This window comes from Varanus komodoensis, unplaced genomic scaffold, assembly GCF_004798865.1.
Source record: "Varanus komodoensis strain SLA01 unplaced genomic scaffold, ASM479886v1 scaffold29_3, whole genome shotgun sequence".
Classification (NCBI taxonomy): domain Eukaryota; kingdom Metazoa; phylum Chordata; class Lepidosauria; order Squamata; family Varanidae; genus Varanus; species Varanus komodoensis.
The window spans coordinates 634,216-646,655 of record NW_025335760.1 but is presented as its reverse complement, the minus strand read 5'-3'; the positions used below and the strand labels follow the sequence as shown (position 1 = coordinate 646,655).

The following is a 12,440-nucleotide window of genomic DNA, read 5'->3' as shown; positions in this document are numbered from 1 at the left end:
TAGCCCGTCGAGGATCAAGCTGCCAAGCCACCGTGATTTCTGGGGGGATGCTGCAGCATCCCTCTTGAGATGGGTGGCACTCTCCATAGGTTTTGGTCCAAGTTTTGCTTCCATGGATGGACCTCCAGTTTACAGGGACTATTTGGGCAGCTGTCTGGATATAAACTGAACAGTCAAAGGTTCTGACGGCTCTTTATCTTTGAACTGGATTTGAACAGGACAGCCCCACAAATCTAGGGCACCTTTAAGTAGAGGACTGAGGACAGTGAGTGGCCACCCTTCAAGCACGCCAGGCTAGCTAGTGGCCATGGCTACATCCTGAGGATGTTAATTCCTGGTTCCATATTTTATTTGAGGTGCTAGTTGGAAGTCTGAAAGACCTCCACTGTCTGGAGGGCACCTACAGGAGAGCATGGTTCTTTACGCGCCCATCTGCGGGTCTGGACAGGCGAAAAGGTCCTTTTGAAGGCAACCTCCTCCACAGAGGCCTGCCCGCTGGGTACCCCGGAAGAGTTTGTCCCACGTGGCACCCTCTCGAGCCACAGTCGGCTCCCACGCGAGATGCAGCTTTTTGACATCACCTTTTAAAAGGTGCGGTTCTTCATGTTTGCCTGGCCTATTCTTGCTTTTACTGTTGCGAGTTGTGTTGGCTTTCAGTGGTCATACTTCACCCTGATGGCTTAGAAGCACATCTGATGCCCTAATGTTGAAAAAAGAACTATTGCTCATCGCTCTGTCAACGCTGAGCAGGTAAATTGCCACATGGATCCGATACAAGAAGCACAGCAGTGAATCTCTTGATGTTGAAGATATGCCCAAGGGCTGGTCGGGCTGGTCCTTGCCCAAGGCATACACACTGTTGACAACTTGATGGTTCATCCCTGCACTGCTAAGAGTTCGGTTCGTCCCCTTGCAAGGAAGACAAACTGGTTGGACAAGTGGATTTGTGTCGCAGGTGGGTCTATTCATGCGGGTGTATCTTGGAGGTATAACTGCTTTTTAGAAGGCAGCAGAATACAAGCAGAAGGTTCTCTAGGAGGTCTACATGGGGCGATCCGGAGGCAGAGATGACTTTGAGTGGGTCTACACAGATCAACCCCACACTGAGAGGAGGAAGGAGATCTTAGGTGAGTCTACAGCAAGCCAGTTCTGCCAAGGGTTCTTGGGCAAAGATGCTGGGTTGATAGGACCAGAAAAATTCAGAAGAAAGAGGAGGAATCAGAGCACAGTGGGGAGGAAAATGGACCTGTGGTGAAATGATGGAGGCAAAACCGGTCAGAACCAGAGATAGAAGAAGGCAGAATAAGCATGGACAGAATTTCAGGTGTCCAAAATCCAAAGAACGAAGAGCAAAGGAAACCCAGGGAATTTGTGGACACAGGGCACAGCCCTAAACTTCACTAGCTTGGAAGCAGGTGCAATCAGCGAGGAGGCTCTGCAATGGACCAGAACAGTTAAACCTGAAACCAGAAGATCCCATGGATAGAAAGGGGAGGGGACCTGAAGGCCAGGAATGTGTTTTAATATAGCACCGAGTTTTTGCAGATTTGTGAGCTGAACAAATTGTCCCTCGCCCCCGATTCTTGCAGCCTTCAGAAATGGTTTCCTTGTGTGTTTCCCCGTTTCCTAGCAGGGGAGGTGCAGAACAGCAACCAGCTCAAAACACACAGCACATGGGGGTCCGGAGGAGCAAAGCATGTGAGATCAGCCCGTGATCATCAGAGTCCTAGCCATGCTGCAGGAGATCTGGGGGGGGGGGGACCTCTCTGCTCGCAGGGCATCGTGCAAGCCACCCCCAGAGGACACAGAAGCCCAGAGTCCCTGTGCAGCCAAGAACATTCCCTCTCCCACCAGAGTGCGCCTGTCCACCATGGGTGGGTTTCCATTTTGGGAGACGGGGCCACGTCCAAAGGCTTCTCCCACCACCCCCGCCACGTACGACTCCCAAATGCCTCACCATCTAAATTTGCGGTGGGGAGAACTTGAAAGGGGGGGGGGGAACAGGGCGTGAGAGCTAGCAGAGGAAGGATGATCTTTATTCAAGGGTCCTTCCAGGGAGGGAGCAGGTTTTCTGGGGCAAAGAAAAATGAAAGAGGCGGTGGGAAAACAGAAGAAGGTGGGAGCAAAAATGTCGGACGCCTCCACAGAAATTCTGGGCATCGATGGTGCAAAGGCAGCCCCAGTGGGAAGAGCCCTGAATTGCCGTGCAGTCGGGGCACAAATGCCTGTGACAAAGGCGGATTTCCTGCAGAGATGCAAAAGGGGTGACCTCCACCGGTGTTTGCTCTTCCTTTGACGGATGTATCGGTAGACCAATTAAACCGAGCTTTTAAATATTTATTATTTAAAACATTTACAGTATATTCTGTCCTTTACAACAATGTCTCAGGGCACAGCATTGAAAATAGTAAGTCACATTGTTCATGGGAGCTCAATCTTACGTCTAGTTAACGTGGGAGCCAGGCAGCTCTGGAGGATTCAGTCGGCGAAGGCGAAGGCACAGGGGTGGTCTGACGGTACCTGCGTCCTGGACTCACAGGACTCCAGGACAGGCTGGATGTGCACATGGTGGGCATGTCGTGAGCGGAGCCGGCTGGCGCCGGAGGTCAGACTAGATGGCCCGGGAGGCCCCTTCTGACTCACTCTGTTTCTATGACTTGGTGGCCCGTGGGGCATGTTCCAGGGAGCAGGTGGGGCGACAGAAACTGGTTTCGGGCTAGAACTGTGGCCAAAGCCAAGCGCTCCTAAGGAGCCACCGGAAGAGCTTGCCGGATCGGGAGGGCCGATGGCTGCTGGTCTCGGTGGCCGACAGGTGGGAGCCTCACACGCAGGACGCGCTGCCGCGGGGGTCCGCCAGCAATCCGTATTCAGAGCATCCCACCTCTGACACGGCCAGCCTCCGCCTCCCTGGCGCCCTCCAGTCTGCCAGCCCCTGCGGGGTGCAGCCTGTGCATGTTCGGGCAGCCCTGCTCCCGGGTGCCACTTGCAAGAGGCTGGCTTTTATTTATTTATTCATTTATTAAAACATTTCTATGCTGCCCCTTGCCGAAGCCTCGGGGTGGCTTACAAAACAATAAAATACAATAAAATACAAAAATAACAATATAAAATTAAAATTAACAACATAAAATAAATAAACAATATAAAAGAAGCCGCCCTGCCTGGGCTTTTCCCCTGCCTGGGCTTGCACTGGACTGCGCCTGCAGCTGGCTGCCCTCTGCAGGGGCGAGGGCCGCGGTGTGGGCACACATCACGTGAAGGAAGGTCTCCCCGGACTGTGCTGAATTTCTTCACCTTCGGCATCTCTGGATGACCTCTAGTGTGAGGCGAGAGAGAGGGAGAGAGCGTGGGAGGGAGAGACTTTTCCCTATGCCCCCGTTTTCCACACCAGGCGCAATTTCATGCAACAATTTCAGCTGGTGCCTCTTTCCTGTTTCCCCACCACAGCCAAATATCCTGAGATCAAGAAGCTGATGGGCCCTGATCCCCGCATGAAGTGGGTGGTGAGCCTCATGGTGCTCACGCAGCTGGTGGCCTGCTACCTGGTGAAGGACCTGTCCTGGAAGTGGCTTTTCTTCTGGGCCTACGCCTTCGGGGGCTGCGTCAACCACTCCATGACGCTGGCCATCCACGACATCGCCCACAACGTGGCCTTCGGCAACAAGATGGCCAAGTGGAACCGCTACTTCGGGATGTTCGCTAACCTGCCCATCGGCTTTCCGTACGCCACCTCCTTCAAGAAGTACCACATCGACCACCACCGCTACCTGGCCGGGGACAAGCTGGACCCCGACTTGCCCACCGAGCTCGAGGGCCGCTTCTTCAACAGCCCTCTGCGGAAAGTCGTCTGGCTTGTCCTGCAGCCCCTCTTCTACATCACGCGGCCTCTGCTCGCCAACCCCAAGCCGGTCTCCCAGATGGAGCTCGTGAACGTGGCCGTCCAGCTGGCCTACAACTTCCTCATCTACAGCCTCTGGGGAGCCAAGCCGCTCGTCTACATGATCGGCGGGACCGTCTTGGCCACGGGCCTCCACCCCATCTCCGGGCACTTCCTCGCGGAGCACTACATGTACGCCAGAGGCCACGACACCGTCTCCTACTACGGGCCCCTGAACTGGATCACCTTCAACGTGGGCTACCACATGGAGCACCACGACTTCCCCAGCATCCCGGGGAGCAAGCTGCCACTGGTAAGGCCCAGCGGCGCCCGCGGCTGCCACACGAAGGGGTGGGTGGTTTTGCTCCAGCTGCACGGTCCCGCCTGCTCGGGAGCCTGGCAAAGACACCCAAGAACAGCCCAAGTTTCTAGATTAAGGCTAGAGGTTAAACAAGCCGGAGTTCACAACCCACCTTCACAGACTCTTTCCGGGTGGCTTGTGAATGAAGCGAGGCTTGTTAGAGTGACCGGCTCTGCACCTTGTGGCGGCCCAGGAGTCAACGACCGGCAGGTGGGCCTGCACGTGGTTAGCGCCCGCTTCGCTTCGCTTCGCTTCGGGGGGACCCAGGCCTCCGCAAGGAGGAGTGCGCAGACCCGTGAGCACAAAGGAGGGCGTTTGCTCTCCGCTCTTTGCTGCCCAAACGGGGAACGAGACACAGCCTCTCCCCTTCCGGGCACAGAGCCGACGGAGCAGGCCGGCCAATCGCTCTTCCCCCCGAGCTGTGGCGCATGGTCCTCCGCCGCAGCAATGCCTGCAGTGCGGAGAAGGCCGTGGGGCAGGCAGCACTCCCTCCCAACGCCTCGCCGCCCCCTCCCTTAAGCCCCCTCCTGTGAGGCTGCCCCACTGCCCCACGGATGGGCTGGGCCTGCTCCTCCTGGCACAACTCCACTGGGCGGCCCCCGCCGTTGGCACACACCTCTGGGAACCCCCTTTGACGCGTGCCTGAATGGCGGGCTGATCTCCGTGCCGCTCGCCCAGGGGAGCCCGCGTTCGGGTTTCTCGGGGGCGCTGGGCTGCTCCTCCCACCCGTGAGCGCCGGCTGTCCTGGGCCGGGCGTCAGCAATTATTCGAAGCGTCTTTATTCCACGCAGCCACAAAGTATTCCCAGACTCTGAAAGACGCGCTCCAGGTGGAACGTTGACCCCTCACTCTGCCCACGAGCCCTTCGGGGCCGGTCTCTGGAGGGGGTGCGCGATGAAAGCGGGCACGGCGACGCTCTTCCCACTGAGCCCCTAAGTGGTCCAGCCGGCAAGTGCGCTGACGGGCCCCTGCGACCACGTCTCCCCGAGCGGCCAGTTCTCCTCCCGAGACCCCCCCCCGCCCGTTTCCCACCATCAGGAGTGGGAGGGGCTCAGTGGTTGCCCTGGAAGCACTTTGATCCAGGGCTGGCTCCCCGGGAGGGTTTGGGCAGCCGGGGCCTCGCCCGTCGCTGCAACTCCCGTATCAGAGTGAGAACTCCGAGCTGCGGCTGGTCCCTCTATCCACTCCCTGCTCCGAGTCTGAGCCGCCATTCCCACCACAGTCCTCCGCTGGCGGCAGTGGGACTCCCAAACCGCTCCCAGTGCCTTGAGGAAGAGACGGGTGAGGAGCCCGCTGGGAAAGGACTACACAACCCACTGCGTCATTCTGCAAAAGAGACAAAAGGCCAGTCAAGAAAGGAAAGGGGTAACAGCTTGCAACGACCGAAGGTGATGCGTGATGGTCGTGAATTTCGTGTTGTGCAGGATGGAAAAATATGTAAGTCGCGATGACTCAGAATCACCAAGTGCGCTTTCTTTCTGGTGCCAAGATTAAAGATAGGAGCTACAAGCTCAGGGGCTCATAGGACCCACTGACAGACACCCCTTCCTTCTCTTCCATGTGGGAACTCATGACACTGCCAGGAGAAGCTTTGAGGAAATGCGGGAGACACGAGATCCCGCTGCGAGTACCTCAAGGGCTGTCACAAAGAGGAAGGTCAAGATCTCTTCTTGCTGGTAGCAGAGTGTAGGATGTGGGCTATTCAGGTCAAGCTGCAACAACCCAGATTCAGGCTGAATATCAGGAGAGGCTTCCTCCCTGTCAGAGCAAGACGGCAGTGGGACCAGCTGCCCGGAGGGGTGGGGGGCTTTCCCCCCCTGGAGGTATTCAAGGCGAAACTGGGCGGCCCTCTGAGTGGGAGGGTGTGACTGGGTGTCCTGCAACAGCAGGGGTGGACTGGATGGCCTTCATGGCCCCTCCCAGCTCTACTCTTCTAGGGTTCTATGATTCAGGCTCCGTTCCACAGAAGATTACTCCTGGATCCTGGCCCGGCCTTTTCAACTGTTTTTCCACCACTGGGTGGGTTTTGTTTATTCACCAGTAGGTAGGTGGTTTCTGGCATGCCTGGGTGGGGACTGCACATGCCTCAACCCGCACCTGTTGGATACACACCCATGGCGTGGTTTGCGCCGCTGCAACCAGCAGGTAGACCAGCTGTGTGGCCTGTGCTGTGCTCTGGCCGGTGGTGGGGTGGCCCTTCCTGAAAAGCTGGTGCAGCTTCCTCGGGGGCCCCATCCACACAACCAGGTGCCATCCATGGATCTTAGGCAGAGGAAAGGGCTCAGAAGAGGAGCTGGAAAAGCTCTGTTAGGTGCCAGCCGGGAGGATGGTAGCGTAGCAGGTAGGGCCCGGATGGAGATGGCCTGGAGTTGCCAGGGGTGTGTGTGGGGGGGCTTCTTCATGCAAAGCGGGTGCTCTGGCCTGGAGCTGCAGCCTCTTTCTGGGAGATGTGGCCCAGGCCAGACGGGCAGCACAGAGCAGCCACCGCAGAGACTCTCCTTGCGGTCTCGAAAAAGCAGTTTAGACCAGCTGGTCTGCATGGCTGCCCCGGTCCTCATCCCGCAAGCACTTGCAAAGAGGGCCAGGGTGGCTTCTCTATCGGGCCACCAGATCTGTGCATCACTCCACAGTTCCTGACGTCGGCAGATGGTTGAGGGGCTGCAGTTCCCTTAGAGAGTCACTGGTACTCTGAGCGCAGCATTGAGTCCGAGCGGCAGATGGAGTCCGTACAGCCCAAGGCCCCAAATGTAAAAAGAGTAAAGCCTGGAACAGAGGGGCATCCCAGGTCGCCCCGACTGCTTTGCGGGGCAGTAGATCAAAGAGGCCACGCCAGGACTGGCGGAGAGTTGCAGCCCCACGCCTCTGAAGGCTGCATGGTTAGAAGTGCTGTTTTGGCTCTTAAAAATACGAGAAAGGAACAATCATGTTATCTGCCTGGGATTACGCAGCAGGCACTTGGAACAGTGAAATGTCCACATCCATTGCAGAGCGATCGTCATCTGCAAGGGGCTGGGTTCCTGTTCCAGTGCATCCCAGTCTCCTGCTGCCCCCACACGTGGTGGCCGGGTAAGTCCAGGGGCTCCGGACGTCTTGCCACGTGCCTGACTTCCTGTGGCGTCTCTCTCTAGGTGAAGACGATCGCCTCGGAATATTACGACAACCTTCCCTACCACAGCTCCTGGTTCCTTGTCCTCTGGGACTTCGTTTTCAAGGAGGAGCTGGGGCCCTTCGCCCGCGTGAAGCGGACCTACAAGGCGAACCCCCCCGGCGGGGCAGTCATGCGTTGAGGGCGCCCCACTGCCCTGCTCGCAGACGCCAATTGGACGGAGCTTTAAAAAAGAGAAGCAAGGAGTCCGAGAGAAGCTCAGCCAAGCCGGCAGGGAGTCAAAGGCCCAAATGGGCTGCAGCACAATCCGGTGCTTTTCTGCTTATAGGCCATGCACTCTAGCTAGATGCTGCTTTTGGGGTACACCAGGGGCCCCCCAGATCCCACGGCAGGTGCTTTTTCATCCTCCCTGAGGTCCAGTTGCATCCAGTGCAATTCTTCCTATGCTCTGCTGGCTGGCTGGCGGGGATCCATCTTTGGAGTCAATTAATTAGAGGAGATTTAGCTGCTTGATTAATTCTGTTTGCTTGTGCATATGATGGGGGATCCCCACAGAGTTCTGAGGGTAAAGGGAATGTCCGGGGTTGGGCGGGCGACCGGGGTACACGTGGCAGCTTCTTGCAGCAGGGGCCCGTGCCTTTGCTCAAACACAGGGAGGGTACAATTCTTCTAAGACGGAACTTTATATAAGTAGCTGAATTAAAAGTTGGGCTGAAAAAGCCACATTACCGTCCGATGAATCTGAACCATTGATTTCTTTTGTTCAACTCGTCAATCCAGTGGATCAAATGCAGCATTTCAGGCTTTCTGAGCACCTCCCCCTATAAATAAATTTGAGAAGCAATAGTCGAACTGGTCATTGGCCCTGCTACCTGGGGATGATAGGAGCTGTAGTCCAAACACTTTCAGGGGTCTCCAGATCAGGGGAAACGGGGATCATCTGACAGGTGGGTCGGTGGTGCCTTCTAGTGGCTATTTCTTAAACTGCACAAATTCCACAGCGTCTCTAAAAGGCGATGGATCCCAGTCCGGCGAGGCTTCTGAAGATCCTTGTTCCACTGGGATCCACGGGGCATGTGGACGAGAGGAGAGGAGAGGAGAGCAGAGGCTACTCCAGAGCGTCACAGAGCAGCAGCCTGGCTTCAGAGAGTTTGGGGATTCCAGAATGGAGGCATTCGGGATGCCTTTAAATGCATTAATGGGGCCCCACGGAAGGTTCAGGAACGGTGATCTGCTTGGCTTCAAGGTAAAGCCAACCCCGGTTGCCCTTCATCCATCAGCTGCGTGCATTCTTGACGCAGCCAGCCGAGATGGTTCGCGCGGTGCGGAAAACTTTTCCCCGGAGCTACTCCGCTTCCCTTGTGTCACCGCTGTCGGATCAACTCCTCCTCCCCCTCCGCCTCCCATGTCTTGCAATCCCAGAATCACCAACTGTTTCTAGACGAGCGATTTATTGTGCCCTCAAGATTGTTTGCAGGTCCCTCAGACAAGGCATGGCCCTTTAATTTTCTTTCTGGTGAAAACAGCACGTCCGGACCCCCTTCTCCCTCTTGTTACACGCGGGAAACGCAGCATTGCTTAAACGTTGCGCTGGAGGAAGCGGCAGGTCCCGCAATGGGCGCGGTGCTGCTACCCCACAGCGCCGCCTGGAGGCGATGCTGCGGAAAAGCAGGGTAGCCAATCCCTCCTGATGCCGCTTGAAATAATTAAAGAGAGTGCTTTTTTTATTTAAAAAAAAAAAAAAAAAGGTGCCGGAACTCTTGTCTTCGAGTCACACTTTTACACTAAAAAAGATGTTCAATTCACCCACTTTTTTTGAAATAAAGAAAAAGTTTATTTACCTTTTGCACGTAGCCAGTCACTCTACACACACATAAGCACAATGGTCGCCGCCGGCAGCAAACGCTCAGCGCACGACCACACGACCGCTCCCAAGCCGAGCAGCATCCCAGGCCGAGCAGCGCCCTCACAATCAGCGTGGGCACACAAGCAGAACACGCACTATTTTAATGATTTTTGCTGCTGACCTGCTACGCCCAACAGGCAATTCACAATCACTTGGAAAAATCCATTGGAAAAATCCGTCAAAAAAAGGTGCCGGAACGCCATTCCAGTGCGTTCTATGACAAAAAAAAAGCCGATTAAAAATATAAACACATCAAGCTTGAGTCAATAAATATCTCTTACATATTGATGACATTTCAAGAGGACCAAAACAGCAGCATCCACACAAACTTGCCAGGGTAGGGAACACTGATTATCAGTGTAAAATAAAAAATATCATCTTTGATCATGTTTGCAAGGACTATTTTGTCCCTTTGCTTATGTCATGTACAGCGTACGCAGCCCATTCCACATCGATCCTCTTGGCAGAGCATGGCTTTCGCCCCAGCCCAGGACTGCCAATTTGCACGATCTTGTGATTACAGAAGGTTCTTCACCTGCAGTTGGAATCCACCCAAGGGAAGGCTGAGGAATGCAGAGCTGCCTAGGTGGGGGTCCAGCAAACAGCAACCAGGAGAATGCGGCAGACGAGGTCAAGATCACGGCAGGATCAGGGCTCAAATGACCGGTGGGGCCTGCATTGCAAGAAGCAAGTTGAGTGGGTCTGCAGCTTCCCAGGCTGGGCTGGCCCAGGGGGCTCTGCTGTTCGGCCATTTAGAGGAGGAAGGTAGGCCTGGCGCGGGAGCTGCGTTGCTTGACTGCTGGGGAGTTTGTCCTGCACTTGCAACTTGTACAGCCTGCATCCTTGTAAATAAACTCAAACATTATAAAATGGCAAGAAGCCTCCACTGACTAATTTCCAAAGGAGATCAACATGCAAGCCCTGGACTTCTCGGAGAATCATGGCTGCTTGTTAAGTTTAATTCATAGACGAGTGAATATCTACTGTTCAACAGGAAGCATGCTTTTTTCTGAAAGAGCCACATAGTGTTTTCTCGTGCATACGTGGTGAAAGGCATAGAAGCCTTCTAAATAAATAAATAAAGCTGTCAGGTGCATCACTTTTGTGGTAATTTGTGTGGACAAAATGTTAGTATTTCAACCTGGAAACACCAGTTCAAAAATATTGGCCGTCTGCTGGCATTTCGGTGCGGAATACACTTTTGCTGGCTGGCTGGCTGGCTGGCAATATTATTCCTATCTTGACACAAATCTGCCCTGGCCAGTGTTGATGCAGGGCGTGAACTGAGCCTGCAAGTGCATCTGTAGGTAAAATTCTGTAATCCCCAACAGTTTCCAACCCCCGGGTTTCGAAGGAAAGAATTTCACGAGAGTGGGCTACGGGAATCCAGATGGCACCCAATAATGCACAGTGAAGACTGCAATCCTATGCATGGTTTGACAGAAACGATGCTGGAAATCATGGGACTTTTTCTGTCGAGCCATGCACAGGATCACCCCTTAATTGTGCATGGCAAAGTACCATTCCCTAATGTTGCAGCCACATTCTATGCACATTCCATGCATCATGAGGCATATTTATTAAAACATTTTTATGCTTTAATTCCAAGGTAATTGTGCATAGACTTGCCACGTTCTTCTATGGCCTTGCCCCCCCACCCCACATCTTTCCACACTTATTTCCCAACGCACTGAAAGCTGCCCTGAACCAGACCAGAGGCCCCTCATTGTTCGTGTTTGACTGGAAGGTTGGTGCAGGGGTGACCGAGGTGCAGCACCCGTGTCCCGGTGTCCACAACCCAAAGCAGCCCCTTGATCGCGTCCCAAGTCCGCATGGCCTCCGCTTTCTGTGAATAAAGCCCCCCTCTGCAGGGAGAACAAAGCCGTTTTCCTTGCTGGAACTGCTCGTTTCCCAGGAAGGGGAAGCAGCCAGGCTGCATCCTGCCACTCCGGGCCGTAGCGGAAGAAAGGAATCCGATGGCAGGCATGGCCAGAGGTCCCGTCTTTGGTTCTCAGCCTGGAGGGAGGACCGATGCCGGCTTGCCCAGGCACCTCCGAAGGCTCAGCGAGCACCCACAGGCCCCGGGGCAGGGGCGTGCAAGCTTCACTGGGTTATTGACCCTCTGCATCCAGATTCCATCCTTCTGTTCAATCAGTTGTACATCGTTTTTGACACAAACGGCTTTACGCCTTCCCATGTATCCTTGAACCTAAAGCAGGGTGCCCGGCTCGCCCAGGCCCTCGTGGCCAGAGCCCCGCTCCGTATCGTCTTCCTGGCGGGTCTGCCCGGCACTCCCGGAGGCGCCAGGGAGCCCCAGGGCACGGGCTCCGGTCCCCTCTGTCCCTCCTTGGGACCTCCGCTTCTCCAGTGGCGCCACTTCGGATCGGGCGAGGGCCTCCTGCCACTGCCCAGGCTGCTCTTCCCTCCGCAGAGCGAAGAGGGGGCTCTGCCGCACGGAGCTCGGAGCCCACCTGGCGCAGCCGTGGGGTCGCGCAGTGGCCGGTCCGCGGAAACGGGCCCTGGGAGACCGGGGAGCGCAGCCGCGCGCGGACCGCCTCCGGCGCCGGAGCCACTGGACCCGCAGCCGCGGACCGCCGCCTCTTCGCGCATTCGCCACCCGCAGGTCGGGGCCACGGGGCCATCAGCGTAGCCCAGTCGTGCGCGAAGCGGACCGTCCCCGGTGCCCTTCGGTTCCACCCCCGTTCTCTCCTCCCTCCCGCTCCCCCCGGAGCCCACCCTGCACGACGCTTCGCAGATGCGCTGCTGCCACGGACCGCTTCCCCCCCTTCCCCCCGGCTCTGCCTTGGCGGCGGCCCCGCGCTCGGCCGGCGCCTTCCCACGGGCGGCACGGGCGCGGGACTGTCCCGGCTGCGGGTCGCTTGGCCGTGCAGCTGCTCCTCCGCGCACGGCCAGTCCCAGTGCACGTGCCGAAAGGCGGGCCCAGCAGGAGCAACTGCGCCACTCCGACCGCCGCCTCCGCCCGTCCCGGCGCGCAGCGTCGCGCCCCGCCATTGGCCCGGCCGCTCGCCGCGGCAGTGTCCCACCGCCCTATTGGCGGCCCGCCCGCCGCGCGAGCACCGCGGCCCCCGGGCGGCTCGCCGCGCACCCCGCTCCCCGCGGCGCGGATTGGCGGGGAAGGGCCGGGGGCGGGCCGAGTGGCGAGCCGCGCGCGGCGGTTGGCCGGCGGCGG

At 56.7% G+C, this 12,440-nt stretch overlaps 1 protein-coding gene across 1 annotated transcript; it reads left to right on the top strand.

The window, feature by feature from the left end:
• Positions 1 to 1,045: 1,045 nt before the first annotated feature.
• Positions 1,046 to 7,525, top strand: LOC123026139 (sphingolipid delta(4)-desaturase/C4-monooxygenase DES2-like). Its single transcript, XM_044435434.1, has 3 exons — positions 1,046 to 1,127; positions 3,448 to 4,190; positions 7,367 to 7,525. Exons 1-3 carry the CDS (start codon positions 1,046 to 1,048, stop codon positions 7,523 to 7,525), a joined length of 984 nt encoding a protein of 327 aa, XP_044291369.1.
• Positions 7,526 to 12,440: the final 4,915 nt, after the last annotated feature.

Coding starts and splice junctions, on each gene's coding strand:
- LOC123026139 (XM_044435434.1), top strand. CDS start 1,046: ATGGGGCGATCCGGAGGCAGAGATGACTTTGAGTGGGTCTACACAGAT. Junction 1,128..3,447: donor GAGGAGGAAGGAGATCTTAG/GTGAGTCTACAG, acceptor TCCCCACCACAG/CCAAATATCCTGAGATCAAG. Junction 4,191..7,366: donor CGGGGAGCAAGCTGCCACTG/GTAAGGCCCAGC, acceptor GTCTCTCTCTAG/GTGAAGACGATCGCCTCGGA.